The sequence below is a fragment of the Lissotriton vulgaris genome, chromosome 5, assembly GCF_964263255.1.
Source record: "Lissotriton vulgaris chromosome 5, aLisVul1.2, whole genome shotgun sequence".
Classification (NCBI taxonomy): domain Eukaryota; kingdom Metazoa; phylum Chordata; class Amphibia; order Caudata; family Salamandridae; genus Lissotriton; species Lissotriton vulgaris.
This window is the reverse complement of record NC_141693.1, coordinates 1,969,092,237-1,969,111,657: the sequence shown is the minus strand read 5'-3', so window position 1 is coordinate 1,969,111,657 and position 19,421 is coordinate 1,969,092,237. Positions and strand designations below refer to the sequence as shown.

At 45.7% G+C, this 19,421-nt stretch overlaps 1 protein-coding gene across 1 annotated transcript in view; it reads left to right on the top strand.

The window, feature by feature from the left end:
- PPP6C (protein phosphatase 6 catalytic subunit) overlaps nucleotides 1–19,421 on the top strand; it is a 128,599-nt gene that overhangs the window by 67,110 nt on the left and 42,068 nt on the right. The window contains exon 3 of the mRNA XM_086924675.1: nucleotides 12,600–12,665. Within this exon, the coding sequence (XP_086780801.1) occupies nucleotides 12,600–12,665 (66 nt within the window). The remainder of the gene's footprint in view (nucleotides 1–12,599; nucleotides 12,666–19,421) is intronic.

Below are 19,421 nucleotides of genomic sequence, written 5' to 3'. Positions count from 1 at the left end.
CACACAATCAAGTACAGATTAGTTTAATGCGAGCATCCAACCTCACACTTTCAAATACGAGCAATGCTGAAGCGGGCAAAGCTGCTTAATTTACCTGACTGCGAGCTGCGCGACGGCCACGGACTTCTGTGCATAGGCTGAGTGACGTTTCACCCCCCCAGCCAATCACTGGCTAGAGCCCTGTGATGGACTGCTAGCCAATCAGATGCCTCCATAGACTATCTGCACGCTTCGGATTGGCTGTGAGCCCCAGAGTGCCCACAGCCTGTTGTATTAACGTGATTTAATGTCTACATGTCCGTCGGACATAATAGACAATAAATCTTCTTGCCCTGCAATAAAAACAACATGGTTCGGGCGTCGGGCGATATGATTCCCCCACCCCTGCCCACAAAACACTTATCTCCACCCCCTTCTTTTTGGTACAATCCATTGGAACTTAAAGATCTATTGTGGCCCAACCGATGAAACCTCACTTCTTGTTTTGATGCATGAGGCTTGGTAAAAACACTGGTCATGTTTTTTGCCAAGAAGCCTCCAGAGTACTCAGCACTATTTTTTTCTGGAAAAAGGGTAGTGTAGGGAGGTTGTTCCAATAGAACCTAGAGTTCTCGTACCGGAAGAGCTGAAGTGATCACAATGAAGAACACAGTCTTTAAGGTCCAAAGATGCAACAATCAGTTGCCGAGGAATTTGCAGTTACAGTGTCCACCAGAAAAAGTATTACAAAAGGTAAGAAACTCCTTCTTCTGCAACTCCATTAAGATGGTAGCCTAAAGTTTCCAGTGACAATCTCTTGACTGCATTTGGCTAGTCACCCGCACTGCCTGCTGATTTTGCTGTCAACTCCTGTCTTTTCTCAGGCTGATTGAACACCATTTTGGATTATATTACCGTCTTTCTAAGTTCGAATTCCTTTTGATCTCTGTGCACCCTGGTTCCAGGGACCTCTCAAAGATCTTAAACTTTCTACAAGAAAGCCGAACTCCACTGGCATACAGTTTCTGTAACCAATCAAGAGTTACATCTGGGCTTGAAATACATAAAAATCAGCATTTTTTTAGGGGCAGCTTATTCAGTCTTCAGGACGTCAATCAATCAAAACATCCAGTTCCTGAGAATTTTAATATTATGAACTTCTCAACTCCAGTACACATCCCTGCAAGTGAATATCTTTGTCAAAACATCTCTCAATTTTACTTTTCCAAAATTAAATTTATTCAGAATGAAGTGAGTTGTGTTGGAGTTACTTTCTTAAATTAGATTGCAATATAGACTGGCTGGGGGATAGGGAGAAGGCTTAAGCAGAAGGAGAACCAGGCCACTTATGTGATTCCCCGAAGAGCGGGAAATTCCAGTACTTCTCGAGCATACCCTATGCACTGAAAAAAGAGTTCAGTAATATATGGAGCTATATTTTGAGCAAATCTTGGGTCCAGTGCATCTCTCCTCAGAACCTGGTAACACCAGGGTCTCCAAGAATGGGCACCACCAGAAGCACACTATGTGATATGAACTCCAGCCTCCAAAGTGGAATGAATTGGGGATGTGCTGTGGTTCTTTGTGCTTGTCCATAATTCAGCACTACAAAACAGGGTCATCAAAATAGTGCGCACTGCAGGATAACGGGACCCCCCCAGTGTATGCTCGGCATCAACATTTAAAATCTCATTCATCTAATTAGGGTAGGCCCCTGGAGTCCTTAAAGAAACCGTACATGGGCATTAAAGTGCTTCTTTAGGGCAAGACACTAGCACCTCAGTACAGCAGAACTAACATGACGTTCATGTGCACAAATCATTTCAGGTAAGGTCAATTCTGACTTTTCTAATGGTTGCAGTGTCTCACATTATTATCCCATATGTATGAAGTCTGCGTCTCTCCTGGTAACATGGGTATATGTTTGTGTTGACTCTTAGTATAAGACTTCAGCCAGCTCGGTGCGAGGTAGGTGTAGTGTAAGTAATTGAAATGTGTATATTTAGGTCTCATGTTTCTTGAAACGCTCTGGGTATAGTTCATGGTGTTGACCTACTTCCTCTTTGTAAGGTTCCAACCAAGGTTCCGTTCCCACCTGTTTTTGGCCTCCCGTAGTGTGGTCCAAGTCATGTGTATTTGGGATTTGTAAAACCAAGAAACAATTTAGTGCTATCTCCGTTTGCTGGGTTTCTTGACCCTGTGTTCTACATCATCTAAGCCGCACATATCTCGAACAGTCTTTCAGAGTGGCCCATAGATTAAAAATTGTGTTTGTGGTAGTTTCATTTCATAAGCTATCTCCTCCGTTGTCGGCAAGTTCCCTTCCTTATAACCATCCCCTATGGTGAAAGGCCCTGCGCCCTTCCAAAGGTGTAAGTGATTAACCCATTCTGGTGACTTTTCCCACCCTAGGCTTGAATTGGTGATTGTAAGGGCATGTAAAGGCACCATTTTGGTTTTAAAGGCCCTTCTATGTCAACATTTGATAGCTACTTTCACCAATTTGGGTAGTTGATGGAGGCCTACGGTCCAACACAGGGCATGGGCTATCAGATCATTAATCCTCTTGCTACTCTCCATTTGCACCAGCTCCCTTCTATGTCGCCCTTCTAGCCACGGGGATAACCACTGTACTTGGCAGGCCAAGTGGTACGCCTCGAAATCAGGCACCCCTAGTCCACTCTCCTTTAAAGGGGCTTTCAAGATTTGTGTTTTTACCCTGTGTTGTTGCACGCACCAAATAATGTCTCCTAGGAAAGCGTCCCAGTATTTAGCCATTCGGGCTTAATCCACTCTGGTAAATTAACAAACCAATAAAGCAATGTAAAACGCTTTATAATTTTGGAAAGTGCCATGCTGCCAATCAGTGAGATTTGCAGGGTTTGTCAAAAGGTGATGCTACCCCTAAGGGCCCGCAGTGCCACACCCACTTTGCCCTCCGGTACATTAGTTTCGCTGTGGTAGATACGCACCCTGAAGTACTGGAACATGCAGGTGCACCACACGACGCACCTGAGAAGGCACATGTTCTCCTCCAATTAGTGTGAGGCGGTATCCCTGCTGTCACGCAACTGTATCCATATCCTTCTGTTTGGTTAACAGGGTCTGGTCCAGTTGGTGGGTGTTGGAATAATGGAACATGTCTTGTACATTGTCTAATAGGACCACCCAGGAGTGGTAGAGAAGCACCCTGAGGTGTTGGTGGTGTAACCCACAGTGAATAATCACACTTCTAAGATTCACCTTACACCCTGTTAGAGGCCTTGCTCTGGTAAGAAATTTGCATCTCAAAAGTTACCCACGCTTTGTACTCCAACATTTGTTAGGACTGAGGTTTTGATGCTGAACCTACTGCCTCCGGTACTGCTACTTTCTCTTTGGTCTTCTATCACGCCAAGCGCCAATTTCACTGCATTGACAGATTTGGACAAACTCTGTGCCCTTAAAGCCTCCAATTTTATCTTGGTTGGGGTCCTTTATTTTTGTGTTTGACTAAGGTTGTACGGAGGTACCAGTCTTCTTTATGCTTCTGCTGGAATTTGTGTAATACCGGAGTGTTCGAGTCTATGCATCAGGCCAGGGACATTATCAACCTCATCTGCATTTCTTAACACTCTCATAGTCTTCTCTGAAGTCTTACAGTTTTGGTACCTGGTCAGGGATTTGTTAATTTGGATATGCAAGTCATTGCTCAACATTCTGCAATCTGTTCTTGGAGTGCTCTCTGTGGCCGCCCGGCTGGCCACAACCAATGTCTCTTGTAGAAGTCTCAGCCTTACTTAGTTCCATTTAGTGCTGCCTCACTTATTGCAAAGTTCTACAAGTCATCCACTGAATGAAGGTGATGACAAGGTTATTGTTGCCCAACAACTGTTGTTCAGAGATGTGATTGATTCTGAATACCTCTGATGCCATTCTGTCCAAGCTTGAGGGTTTATCCTGCCCGTCTAGTAAAGTCCCTACAGACCAAGCCACTTCCTTGCTCTGTTCCTGTTATCTTGTTAGGTTCTTTGTGCGTATGCGGCAGCTTTGGGATGAGCTCCTTCGCTTTGTCCTCACTCTCTCTCGTTCGTTCTCCCACTGTCCTGAAAGCCCTGTATTTTTTTTGAGCCGAGCCAAGCTGCTACGCCTTTTGGTGAAGAAGTATAATTTGCGGCCCAGCACCACTTTCATTCTGACTGGTTATAGCATAATGTACTTCCGTTCTTCGTCCCTCAGTGCTCTTCTTAGCTTCCACAAATTACTCTCTCAACCTCTGTACCACCCGTGTGTAGCCTGGGAAGATAATTACATTGTGGTTGAGAACCACAAAGTATCCATCTTGTCTGGCCTTCTGGAGAACTATGTCTCTATCCCTAAAGTGCAGGAGGCGAGCAACTATGGGCATTGACTCCGCCCCAGGGGGCAGTGGTCACCTAGTTGGTACACAGTGTGGTCTGTCTAGTGCATAGAACTTCAACAATTCCTCAGGTGGTATTCTCTCTCGACCAGGTTTCTATGTAATGCACTATGTCTGTGCCTTCCTCTCCTTATGGTACTTCTACAACTCTGATATTGTGTCTCCTGTTGTGGTCTTCTGCATCTTCTACTGTTTACAATACACATATGGTGTCTGCAAGGGCCATCAGTCTTATCTGAGCAGTCTACTCTAAACCGCTGTAATATCAATTTTTGCTTCTAGTGCCGCTCGTGATGCAGCAATGGCCAAGTATTTTGTCTAGGCATGCCTTCTTGGAGATGGGTGGTTGAGTCTCTGCCTCCTCAATGGTTCCAGACATTGTGGCCATCCGCGCTGGGAAGTCTTGGGCAGTGTCTGGAGTTCATCTGTGCACTGATATGGTATAGTGTAGCAATGAAACCCCACTTTAGGTAGGCCTCACTATACCCTCTGAAGTTATCCCCTTCGGATACTGTATTGCAGTTTTTCCCCTTGTCGCTGACCCTGCCCCTTCTGGGTGCCTCCCATTGTCGGCTGTGCCTGTGTCGGGACAGTGGGATCAGGGTTGCAGTCTCCCGTTCTGTTCACAGGTGCCCAGGCCGCCTGTTATAGTCTTGGGAGAGGGGGGAAGCATTGGTCTAAGTCTACCAGTGTAGTCACTTATCGGTCCGGCTGACAACCTCTATCTCCAGGTGCATTAAACCCTTTGTGAGGTTCCCATCACCTAGCACCCATGTGATAAGCCTCCCGGAAAAGGGCTGGCAGACACAGCGCTCAACCCCACTCAAATCCCACCCTCTATCCCCTCCCATTCTCAGCCCCCACTACCACCCTCCAACCAACCTTGCAGAGCACACCACATCCATTAATTTAACTCCCCCTCCCTACAACAGGACCCTTACTAATCCCATTTCCCCCCCCCCACTCTCAGCCCCTACTACCCCACCTGCTCCCCCACCGCCACTAACATACACTCAACCCCCACTCGGCTCTCTCCGCCCGACACTAATGCCCTCATCCACAACACCAACCTCCTCCCTACGCCATCCACACCCATCCCTCCCAACCCCTCTCTCCGATCTAACACCAACACGCACACCGCCACCATGGAGCCTTGCGCGAACACCAACCCACCCCCTCACCCGCATGCTAACTCTCAGGTCAGTCACTCACCCATAACCTCCATCCCAAACACCAACATTTATCCCATACTGGACAATATTATTTCCACCCTCCTCGAGCTCAAAGAAGACATTCACATCATCAAAGAAGACACTCACACCATCAAAGAAGACACTCACTCCATCAAAGAACTACTCCTCACACACCCCAGACAAGCCTCACACACCACCCCCCCCCCCCCCCATCTGTGCCCCACCCTTCCGGACGACTCTCCCACTCTGCACCCCTCACACCGCCGGACCGCGATCCCTGTCCACAATCGCAACAACCGCCCCCATCGCCCATGCAACCCTCTTTCAGACCTCGACACACTCGCCCTCCTCCGCTCCTACGACCCAGTACCCCCAAACCACACCACCGCCACACACCTCTCCATTCCCACGATACTCAAATCCCCGTAGACCCCCCACTCTAAACAACAGAATTTCCGTCCCTGAGAATCTCAGAAAAGTCCCCCTCACCCTAGAACCCTCTACCTCCCCTGTCACACCCCGACTCAAGTGCACTCTCCTCAACTGCAGATCGGCCTCTAGACACTCCTCCACCATCGCTGATCTCATCTTAACATTGGACCTTGAACTAATCATCCTTACTGAAACCTGGCTTACGAATCTTCTACACCTATAATGGACATTTTGGTTCCCCCCCAATTACCACATCATTAGACTCGACAGATCTGGCAAGACAGGTGGTGAAATTGCATGCATATACAGGAACAATCTTTCCGTTCTGAAAGTCACCGCACCTTCCTTACCCTCCCCAACTTCCTATGAATACATATGCCTCGACATTATCAGTGAGGGCAAACCGATATGCTCTCTTCACAGCATCTACCACCCACCCAGGGACAACCTCACCTTCGCCCAACAAATCATGGATCTGATCTCTACCAACTCCGGATGACAGGTCACTCAAATTTACCTTGGCGACTTCAACCTCCACTGGAACGATCTCAATGATGGGGTGGTAAACAGTTTTAAAACCTTCCTCAATGCCCTTGACCTCACACAAGTATGCAACAGCCCGACCCACGAGAAAGGCTCTATCCTCAACCTTATCATCTCCAAAGAGGACGCTATCCAACTTGAGTCTATTCAACCCTGTGACTGGTCAGATCATCATATCGTTACATTCTTCATCAAGGAGAAAGTCAAATTGAGCAAGGTTCAATCCTCCAAGCCTAAAGTCTGGAAAAGAGACCTGAAAAAACTCAACCCAAACTCCCTACCCTCGAACAGTCATGACCTCCTACTCCCTCCGACTGGCGCCACGGACGTCCAATCCTTGACCGACCACTATCTCAACGCCATGACCACAATAATTGATGAGGCTGCACCCATGCAGCTAAAAAGAGTCTCCGCCAAAATCTCCTAACCATGGTATGACGGGAGTCTTAATGAGGAGAGACGAACCATGCGGTTGGCAGAGCGCACTTGGAGAATGGCCCCCTCTACACTGCACCTAAAAACTTTAAAGGAAAAGAGAAACGCCTACTTCAGGAAAATAAAGCGCTCAAAATCAGCCTTTTTCAGCCTTCAGCTCGACCAAGCAAAAAACCGCCGACAACTTTTTGAGCTAATCAGAACACAATCTAAGGAACAACCCCAACCACCCATCACTGTGCGCAAAGCACCCTCCTGTGAAGACTTCGCTGCTTTCTTTACCCAAAAAACTGACAACAATAAGAGCGATCTCCTCATTGACGCAAGCCTTTACCCCAAACCCCACTGCACTGCATCCACTGAACCAAAAAACAATGCTACATGGTCATCCTTTGACACCTACTCTGAAGAGGAAATTGGCAAACTGCTCAGCACCTTAAAGCCATCCAATCACCTCACGGACCCCCTCCCTGCTAACGCTGTCAAAGACTTCACCCCGCTGCTCCTCCCACTCTGGACTAAAATTATCAACGGCTCACTCCAACAAGGAACCATCCCTGACACCCTCAAAGTCGGACAAGTGACACCATTACTAAAGAAACCTACAGCCGACCCATCTGATCTAAACAATTACCGTCCCATTACCAATACTCCCACTCTCGCCAAACTCCTGGAAAAATGCGCACAACTACAACTGACCAAACACATTGATCAGTTTGATCTCCTCAACTCCCACCAATCCGGTTTCCGAGCAGGACACAGTACAGAAACCGCTATGACTCGCATAATTGACGACGCCCTTCAAATCCTTGACCAAAATGATACCTGCCTCCTCATCCTTCTTGATCTCTCCTCAGCATTCGACACCGTTAAACATGAGAAACTACTCGAACTATTAAACACAAGAATGGGTATATCTGGAAATGTTCTCAAGTGGTTTGCTTCCTTTCTACACAACAGGTCGCAGAAATTCAAGTGCAACAACCTTTTGTCCTCGCCAATACCGGTGTCGTTAGGCGTCCCCCAAGGATCCTCCTTATCCCCAACTTTGTTCAACCTAGTTATGGAGCCTCTCACCACCTTGTTACAAACATCCAATGTATTCTTTCACATGTACGCAGATGACACCCAACTATATCTCAAAGTGCAATCCCCCAAAGACATTGTTCGCCTGAACTCAACGATCAGAAGCACCCAATCCTGGCTGGCCGATAATCATCTCAAACTCAATGCTTTGAAAACAGAGTTCCTTCTGATCGCACTTCCCGCAAAGATCTCTACCACTCAAACTTGGCTTAAACACCTAACTGCACTCAATGTCCAACCAACCATCGTGGACTCAGCAAAATCTCTGGGCATAACACTCGACACCAATCTCGACATGCAGCAACACATCAGCAAGGCAACGAAGGGTGCGAACTATCATATCAATACACTGAGGAAACTCAAACCCTTCCTCCCAGCCAAAGACTTCCAAACTGCAGTACAAGCACTAGTCATCCCTCGAATAGAATACGGCAGCACTGCCCTCTGCGGTCTCCCTCTAACTACTACGGCACCCCTAAGAGCTTCTCTAAACGCTGCAGCGAGACTCATCACTGGGTCAAAAAAACACTCGCATATCTCCCCTGACTTGAAAGCCCTGAACTGGCTGCCTTTTGAAGCCAGAAAACATCTGAAAATCGCTTGCATGACACACAAGGCTGTTCACCTGAGCTCACCCGGTTACCTCGCCCAGAAGCTGACAATCTCTGGCGGCTCTAGAAACACTAGAGGCACAAATAATCTTCTGCTAAAACCCCGAAGATTCCGGAAGGAAAAAACTTATAAACGCTCCTTCTCAGGAATGGCACCCAGGATCTGGAACTCACTCCCTCCTGAAACTAGACTCATCCCCTCCATCACACTCTTTAGGAAAGAAGTAAAAGCTATCCTCATGGCTAAACCCACTTGATCTATTAACGTGAATTTTAAAAGTCTCTGCACCGATCTGTATTATCTATGATCCCTCGATTATTCGTATTACTTGCATTACTGAATTACCAGACTGTCTATGCTTACAACAATTTTTACTACTTGCATTATTGATGTACCTGTTCACTATGCTCCCCCATGTACATACCCCACCCCACCCCACCTATACCTACAACTGTGATGTACCCTATGGCCTGTTATTCACCCTCCTGGTGTTATTCTATGCTCTGTAAAGCGCTCGGATATCTGCAAGGATCTTGTTCGCGCTATATAAAACTTTTAAAATAAAATTTAAAAAAATAAAAATAAATAACCCAACGAGGCGCGGGTTGGCCGCGTTTCACTTCCCCAATACCTGTAGCCGTGCCCGTCTAACCTAGTGCCCCCTCTAGGTTCGGCTCCGCTGCTTCAGATTCGCTCCTCACCTCTGGAGCGAGAAAAAGTTCCTCCACTGTGGAGGCAAGTGAGCATCCCACGTCATCTCTCTTCAGGACCGAGATTGGCACTGCCGGGCTCAACACTGCATCAAAGCCCAGCGGTCGCCATTTTTGGCCCGCACCTCGCTCTCCGTGCATGGCCAGGTTGTGCCTCCGCAGCAGGCTTCCAGCGGTCCCGTGCCAGACCAGGTCAAGAACCGCAGAGTCAGCAGGTGGGCCACCATTTGCCAGCTCACTTTGAAACTTTCTGGTAGACTGGGACGTGTTGATGGCTGTAGTGATTTTGCCCACGTTGGCTAGGCAGGTGGGTTATAAGTTTTCAGCTTCTTTTGTTTATGCCTTCACCTGACACAGCTTGTTTTCCAACACCTACTTCATCGGTACAGTCTTGAATACGCATCATAGCAGTATCATGTGTGCTGGATGTTCCAGACAAAGGAGAGTTATCTTCAAAATTATCAAGAGCAGCAATTGTAAATCCTTTCCTGGTAAAGTGACTTGGTAGTGGTGTGCTGTCAAATTCACAAGATTTTACGGCATGAGTTCCTGCTCTGTCATTAATAACTTGTTGATACACCAGTCCTCTTCATTGAAATGATTAGCTCTCTACTTCTGCACTTGTCATAGATTGCATGGGTTGTTTTTTGTTGTTGTTTTTTTTGCTGTAATGTAATTCATAAAACATGATTTGGAAAAGACAGTACATTTGCACAGCCTAAGCCTGTCGGTTCATGGGATTGTCTTCCACGCCTTCACTTATATCTTCAACGCCATCATCAATATTGTCTGCTTTTGTTCCGCACTGAAGATCTTTAGTTTGTAACCGATGTGCTTTGCTGATATTAAACAATGATGTAAAAAAAATGTTAAGACCACATTAGGCATTCGTGTTGACTCCCATGATTTGCAGAGCTCTGGGGCATCACAACATTTGTCATGGATTCCTAAAGCTAAATCTGTTAGTTTGTCCCTCACAATGTTCCTGCTGATTTTACTGCATTCTGTGATCTTATTTTGGCAGCAAGAACTTCAGGAGTCAAATCAGCTGAGAACACCATAATTGGCTCATTCTTTTGTTAGACCAACAAAAACGAATTCTGTCATTGTACATTCTAAACAGAAAGGTCTTAATTTCATTATTATGATCAATGCAGTTCCCTCAATGTTGACCATCATTTCTGTGATCTCATGGAGTGTGAACCCGTAGCCTGCACTCTAGTGGCTTTAAAACTTATATTGCTTTTTCAAAAAGTGCTAACTTAACTGCAGACTGGTGTTTACGTTGCTGCTGGGAGCTCACCTTCATATTTTCAAATGTATGCACGCATGCAGTTCGTGTGGGCATACAAATCTGCTATAAATACATTCACCTCCCTGTTTAGATAAGCTACTTGGCTGAAAACTTCGTCTTGGAAGTAACTCCCTGCAGATAAAAACATGTTTGCCCTTTTAGACTCACACACTCTGTACATTGTTCTTTTTTTCAATCTCTTTGGCCCTTATTCTAGTCTAAACTACAGATAACACATTGACAATCCTCTGCTTTTCTTCAGTTGTTGGAGGTGAATCTGGGGTAGCAATCGATCTAAGTAGATGGGCATTGGGTTTGGTTTTCCTCTCTTTCTCAGAAGACTTGGATTCTTGTTGTGATTCACTGGTTTCTGCTATTTTTCCCATTTTTTTCCTCCAGCTTTTTTTCCATTGTATGTGATTGTAGCACTTGTTGTTACAATGATAAAATATCTGAGCCTCTTTACCCATCAGATTCAATCTTTTATGAACTTTGTCTTGCCATATTTCTGCAACAACTCGTACTCTCTTCGGTACGGCCGCAGTTGATGTCTTTTCTTTCGTCTTAGTTTGCATATGACACATTTTACTTTGTTGAAAGAGTCCTCAGATTTTGTAGTTGGCAACATTCTGTCGGTAGGCAAAGATCCACTCCTACCACTATCTTCGCTCACGTTTATGAATTCGAATCATTGGAAAATCTGAAATAAAAATTATTAAAATAAATTACCAACATGATGGTTAAACACATCATTATTGAGCTGCCATCTTGGAATGTGGTAAAAGGGTTGCTCTGAGGAGTTATTTTCTGTCTTGATAAGACTACTCAACCCTCAAAACCTATGCTTTGACACCAAAATAAAGTATATAGGTTTCATAGTTCCTGAAATATTTCATCATCACTGCAATAAAACTGCCATTTTTAAAAATGTCATCCAGAAATATTCGGCCTGGATTAGCAATGTCTACCAATGCTAAACTATTTATCTAATGATTCAAAAACACTAATCAAAAATGAAAATCTCTGGACAACAATTTTTTTACAGAGATATAGCAAGGGGCCAGAACTAGAATCGCGGGGAAGCGAATATTGTCCCCCTTCCAATAGTACCTTCCCCCACTGATAAGTGCTCGCGGGGCAGTTATGTCCAACAACAATCGGAGTGAAAGCACACCATATCTAATGCCACCATCGACTTTCTTATTGTTTACAGTAACGTGCAGCTGCTAACTTTACAGTAAACATACAAAAAAAACATTCTGGACACGACGAAAGATGTTCCATTGCATCCTGCCTTTTTTCCTTCTCCACTTTTTAAAAATATTTGTGAAATATCTTTCCATTCACTGTTATTTCTAGTGACTATTTTTGTACATTGAAAATCGGTTTATTTTTTAAAGTAGTCGAAAATTGGCCAAAATAGGCTTCTTAAAATACTTTAATTTTTGATAAGACAGATTTTTTCCTAATAAAAAAAGTGTATAATAATTTTGGAAATATATATATATATTTTTTAATACATGCTCTAGGATCTTGCACGTGAGTGGGACAGTTCAGTATAAGATTCCCATGAATGAGATCCAGGATTACAGGTAACTAACTATTCTTTGCTGGTGTTAGTAGTTTGCACTTCCAGTATAAATTCAGAGACTTCTTACTTCCAAAGTAAATCCATTTCTGCACTGCTGTAAACAAGTGTGAGAAGGAGCTATTGTGTCTCAGACCACCATCCATTCAGCATTAAAAAAGTAGCGTTACATAGTACCGTTCAACTACATTGTGAAAAAGTCCAATTTGTTTTCTGTTGTAACCTCACACTATAATGTACTCTTAAATGCAGGTCTTAAAGGAAACTCGTTCTAGAGGCTGAACCCAGACACTGAGTTAAACAGTTTTCTTTGTTTTTTCATTTCCAGTTTTACGACTTGTGTGAATTGTTTCGAACTGGAGGCCCAGTTCCTGACACAAACTACATATTTATGGTACGTTGTTATGTTATTTGATTACTAAAAAATCATGATTGAGCTTAAACTAGTTGAATTGTTCTGGTGAATAACAGATTGTTGGTCTAATAATGTAATCCTTTTTTGTTTTCCCCATTGCATATTCTGGTGTCCTGTTAACCTCAAGTTTTGCCACAGATAATGTCATGCTTACATAGGTGACTTTATCTCAGTCTTATCCCTAATTTTAGTCTGTTGCTGGTTTTCAAATTTAATACATAATTTGGGAGTTTTTTTTATTTATTTTTTTAACTTTTTGTTGATTGGCTTTTTAACATGTTACACACAATACTTGTCATTCAAGTTTCAATTCTTGGATACATATACTTAGATCGCTGTGATATACATTTTCTAGTTTACACATTAGGCAATGTTCGCCATATCCTTTGCAAAACCAGGTTGTCTCCACAATAGTGAGCCGTGGGCGCTCCTAAAGTTCTATCCCTCTGAGTATATTGGCACCCCCGTACAGTTTGGCGTTCGTTCCCTCCCATAGTCTCGATAGCGAGAGTGACAAAGAACTTTTATCTCCTCCACCCAGCAATTAGTTGTGCTGCCCACTAATACAATTTTACCCTGGGTAGGGCGATTCCACCATCATACCAGAATCGGATTAATTTGGAGTGCGCTATACGGGCCGGTTTACTGTCCCATAAGAGTGCAGAGATTTCTGCGTCTATTGATTTTAAAGTATGTGAGAGGGACCGGAAAGGCTGTGTTTTGTAATGCATAAAGGAATCTTGGAAGTGATAGCATCTTAAATAGTGCGGCCCTCCCCAGCAGCGTAAGCGGTAAAGAGCGCCAATGCGTTGCATCTGATTTTAGTCTCTGTAGGGGTTTCATTAAGTTTTCTTCTACGAATAGTGATTCCTGTGGTGTGACGTATATCCCCAGGTATTTAAAGCCCCTGGTGACAGTTTGTAGGGTGCAGTCCAGGGGCAACGTGGGTGTTTGGCCTCGTAGGACATTTAAGCGATTTGACCCAGTTAATGGTGTATCCTGACACCTCACCGTAGGTCTTAAGCATGTCCATCAAAGCTGTCGGGAACGGGGTAGGTGACATTAGATAAATAACACATCGTCCACGTAGCGGTAGATGTGATCCTCCCATCCCGTCCCCCACGTGATTCCCCGGATTATAGGGTCCACGCATATCTGCACCGCTAGGGGTTCCAGTATAAGCGCAAAGAGAAGCGGGGACAAAGGGCATCCCTGCCTAGTTCTGCGCCCCAGTGTGAATGTGCGGGATGTATGGCCATTGGCAACCACTTGTGCCATTGGTGCAGTGTAGAGGAGCCTAACCCAGCTACAGAATTTAGGGCCAAAACCCATCTTCCTGAGGACTGCGAACAGGAATGACCATTCTACAAGGTCGAAGGCCATCGTTGCATCAAGGGAAAGGATGGCCGCGTCTTCCCGCAGCATGGGAATGCAGTGTAGGACTCAGTTAATGCGCCTTAGGTTAAGTGATGTGTTTCTACCGGGCATAAAGCAAGATTGGTCCGGGTGTATTAGGTCTGTGAGGTGGGGCTGTAGTTGTAGTGCAAGGAGTTTCGCTAGGACTTTAGCATCCACATTCATTAGGGAGATTGGCCTATATGAAGACGTTTTGGTCAGGTGGTTTGCCAGGTTTGTGTACTACAACAATGGTGGCTAGTCTTTGGTCAGCCGTGAGTTCGCCTCTTGTCAGGCAATCGTTATACATTGGAAGCATGTAGGGGATTATCTGTCGCGCCAGTGTTTTATAAAGTTCTACGGGTAGGCCGTTAGGTCCCATTGCTTTTCCAGTATGCAGTGCTCCTAGGGCCTTCCCCAACTCCTCTCCTGTTAAGTCGCCCTCAAGCGTTTGTGCGTTCTCCTGGGATAGCGTGGGCAGGGGTATATCTTGCAGGAATTGCATGCTGTCGTCTTCCGTCCTCCCACCCCGTGCAGTGTATACGGTTTCATAATATGTGGCCAATTCTTCCACTATTTGTGGGGGAGAAGTCGTGTGTGTACCATCTGGGAGCGCTAACGTGGCAATCAATCTATTGGCCCTGTCCTTCCGTTCAAGCCACGCGAGCATTCTCCCAGTCTTGTCACCTAATTCGTATTATTATTATTATTCTATAAATTTATATATCGCGCTACTAAGCCCAAGGGGCATCAAGGCGCCTAACCAAAAAATCTAGCAAAGGCAGAAAGCGATTATTACAAGTAGGCCTTGATGAACAGCCAAGTTTTGAGCGCCTTTTTAAATAGCAACAAAGGTTGGGCTTTAATCTCTAGTGGGAGTGAGTTCCATAGTCTCGGGGCTACACTAGAGAAAGCTCTGCTGCCCCAGCGAACTTTCCTGATTCTGGGGACCACCAGTAGGTCAAGTTCGGATGATCTAAGAGTTCTGCAGAGTATATGGCGAGTTAACAGAGAGCCCAAAGGGCTAGAAGAATCATCTGAAAGAGCTCTAAAAGCCAAACACAAGATCTTAAAAGAGATCCTTTGTTGTATCGGAAGCCAATGGAGGCTTCGTAGACTCTATGCAGTGTGTCAGTCAGTCTTGTTTTGGTCATTTCCTCTACATACGCCTTGTATTCCTGTGACGCCAGTGTTAGCGTGTGGGCCGTGTCTTCCGTGTGATCTGAGGCGTGGGCTAATTCTGCGGTCTGAGCACATGAAGATTGTTCGTGAGGGTGAGACTTCTGTGTCCGCTGCCGTTCCCTCCCCTCAGAGTACTCGTGCAGTGCCAGTCTTAACTATTAGTCCTACCTGCATGGGTCTCGGCGTGCACGACCAGAGTCTCACCATAGTTTGCCAGCCGCAATTGGCGGCCCGCCGCCTCACCTTCTCCCTGCATGTCCGGCAATTTCATCCTATTGAAGAAGAGTGGGCTAATGTCGTATTCGAAAAATAAAAGGTTTAAAGGAACGGGTAACCGTGTCTGAGTTTGTAGTGCGATGATCATGTTCAGTCTGCGTCGCCGGTTAGCCGAGGGCTTCTATCTCAGTGGTTCCGTTGCATATCGTGGTTCCTCGGACCTCTCGCTGGTCGCCATCCCTCCAGCCATTCCTGGGTCGCTTGCGGTGTGTCAAAGAACCATGTTTTTCCTTCGGATTCCACGCGTAATTTTGCTGGAAAAAGCATAGAGTATTTCAGCTCCTGAGAACGCATTTCCTTCTTGACTTCCGTGAAGCCCCGGCGTTGTTGAGCCAATGCCGCTGTGTAGTCAGGATAGAAGTGGATTTCTGAGTTATCAATTTTGATCGGTGGTCGAGTGCGCGCTGTTTGTAAAATGGCGTTTGCTTTCCTCCAGGTACTCGATGGGCACGTTCCACCGAGAAATAGTTCGATAGTCCTTTGGGTTGGAGCTGCTTATTTATGAGGTCCTCAACGTAGAGGTCCAGGGCCGGGCCGCGTTCAGATTCTGGTACGCCAATCAGGCGCACATTATTACGCCTCGAGCGGCCTTCCTGGTCGTCCAGCTTTGCCCTCAGCATGAGATTGTCGTCTTCCAACCTTTGGACTCTAGGCTGTAGATCCGATGTGTCCCCCACGAGGTCAGTAGTTGTCTTTTCGACCTCCACAAGGCGGTCTGACATTTTTGCAAAGTCCGCTCTAATCAGGGAGACTTCTGTTGAGATCGCGCCCATCGAGGATTGCATTGTCTTTAGGGTCGCCATGACGTCGTGGAGAGTGATCTTTTCTGTGTTACTCGTGTCTCCTATGGACTGGGGTGGTGTCCGAGTTGGATCCCCTTTCGCATTGCCTGGTGGGTCCCTGTTATATGCGTACTTCTCCAGATTCGAGGCCTGCTGGCCCCTTGTCCCCCTGCCACTTATCACAGCAGTCGTCGTTGGTAGGGCATAAGAGTGTAGGGATTTTCTAGTGCAATGTCCCATTGAATAGGCCTGTCGAGAGTTGAGCTTCACTGTGGTTGGAAGTGTTGCGCGATGCTGTCACGATCTTTGCCAGGCTGTGGCCTTTGCCTTCCGACCAGGTCCGTGAGGTGGTGGCTGCGAATGCACCCGGGTGAGCAAGGGTGGGATCGGAGGCCTCAGGACTGGGGCCGAGCCGCGTCGCGGCTAGTGGGAAGCCGGAGAATGAGCCGCTGGCGTGCGCTGGCAGCACAGTGTTAGAGCAGTCCCCTGCGATCCGCGTCGGAAGCGTGCTATGCCCCCCTTCTTTGTGTTCTTTTCCGCCCCCCGGGTGCATAGGTAATAGGCCTGTGAAATGGAGCTGTAATGGCGCCCAGGTGAGCAAGGGCGGGACCGGAGGCCGCAGGATCGGGCTTGAGCCGCTGCGCGTCTAAAGGGGAGTCTGAGATGGAGCTGCTGGCGTGGGCTTGCTGCACAAGATCAGATCAGTCCTTCGCGATCAGCCTCAGGAGCGGCTACGTCTTCCCTTCTCTGTAGTCTTCTCTGCCCCCCGGGTACGCCGATAATTACAATTGCCTGCCTTGTTATCCTCGGAGCTTACGTGAAAGATATGGTCCGTATGGGACTCCGGTAATACCTGCAGATAGTGTGTGATTGTTCCCGTCCGTCCGTCTCAGGAGGCTACCGACAAGCAGGAGATGGCGGGTGCCGCTGTGTGTGAGACCCTTCGGATCCGTCCCGTACGCAAGTCCCAGGCTCCTGGCGCCAGAATAGGCCGCAGTTTTCAGCACGACGTAGCGTCTCCGGGGAACCTCGGACAAAGATGCGGGCAAAAGCAAAGTGCACCGGAAGGTGAGATGCTTCCGATCCTACAGTTTAGCAACTGCTAAATGGACGGATTAATTATCGGATTTCGAGAGGAGGGCTCGTCAGTCACAGAGCTCTCTCAGATTGCGGCCATCTTGGCTGGTGGTTAGCCCATAATTTGGGAGTGTTAATGAAAATCTTTTTCAAATGATTTAACATGCTTAAATACCAATTTTCCTGGCTTCCGTATGTCTTTGGAAACGGGCAATACAGAGCTCAGAGGATGCAATTCCACATGTAAATTCTACCACTAATAAGCCATGGCCGCCTAGTAATTGTTTATAACTTAATCTTAATTTGATATGTTGCAAACATCAATGATAATACAACTATATGAAATTTGACTTTGAGCTACCAGCCAAAAAGGAAATGTAAGTTTGGCAGTAAGGGATGCTCAAAATTCAGTCCACCTGTGACTGTAACGCCTACTGGAGTGAGTCTTATGCTCACTTTCCACTAGGGACGTGTTTAATGTAATCAGGATGGACCAGAGAAAGAGAGGATGACTGGTGAGTTAACTAATTGTGCAGGGTGGGTATCACTTGGTGGTTAGACAGTGCCTTTTTATCTGTGGAGGCCCCCCATTGCATTTCTTTAAGATGCACTTAAACTCTTGAAACAGTTAAACAGGGTTCATTAATTGTGATTATTTAGTGGCAGTGTTTTTGACATTGAGTGGTAATTTCTGAAGAATTGAGGTACTGGATTTAGTTAAAGATTTAAATCACTCCCTACCAAATTGCTTTTTTACTTTAAGATGTCATGGAGGAGGTTGCTGTGTGGATCACACTGCCCTGCTTGCTGAAGAGCGGTGATCTCTCGGCTTAACAAAACACCCTTGAGCAGTAAAATATAAAGTATGTGTGTTCTGCTAAAAACTGCCATGGAGAGAAATGATCTATTGTATTATACCCTTGCAAGGGAAGGATGCCCAGTCCCATGTAAAACCGACAGAGTAAGAGCTTTATTCTCTAGGTGCTAGTTTTGTGCTGATATTTCTTTGTAGTTTTTATGTTTTTCTTCGAGCTCTGAAGAGTTTTATCTTGGTAGAGAATGAAATGGAGTGCGTTGTGCAGACTTAAGTGACCAAGCTGCGATTACTTTCCAAATATTTTGGAAAGGTTGTTTTAAACCATTTGATAGGAGAATTCCAGCACCAACCATAAAGAGAAGGAATGGTATAGTCCTTAAATGGGCCAAGATAAATACAACTGTATTAATACCTAAAATCGTTGGGGTAACACAGCAGGAATAATGAACCTACCTAGATTTCTAAAGCGAACCATCAGATATAGTCCAGGCTTTTGTTCTATTGCTGAATGCAGTGGAAAGCAACTTGCGGACCTCTAAGCGGAAGCATCAAACCTCAGCCCTCCTTTGGATTGATACTAGTTGCACCAAGGCGCTCAGTAAATTAAATATGGCATTAAAGGAAAAGCAGGCATTGTTTACTTTCCTCCGTTCCCAATACATGGAAAGTAGGAGGTGTAGACTTAAAACTGTAAAGGAGGATGCATGGGATAAACTCCAACTTGCAGCATTCTTAAAAAACTCGAAAGAATTTTGGGCCATGATTAATACACCATTCCTGAACCAAGATATAGGGCCAACTCGAGATGCTCACATGGGAGAGGATGCGTGGGTTGATTATTATTCAAATATGTTTGGGTCAGTCTCGGAAACGGAAATTTTAACTGTTGATGCTCTGACCATGGACCCATACATCCCTATTATCTTTTCTATGGCAGATGTAAAAAGTGGTCTGTTGCAATTTAGCAGCTCTAAAGCCACCCGCCCAGATGGGGCCCAGATTGACTTCTTTTTTGAAAACCCTGAACTCTGGATCCCTTTTTTAACGATCGTTTTTAATGCAATCACGGTAGTGGGTCACCCAGTCTCATGGAAAAAGACAATCATTGTACCAATACATAAGAAAGAGGACAAATCCTTGCCCATAAATTATAGGCCCGTCTCACTTTTGGATGGTACAGATAAATCAAAAGGTCCGTCTGTTATT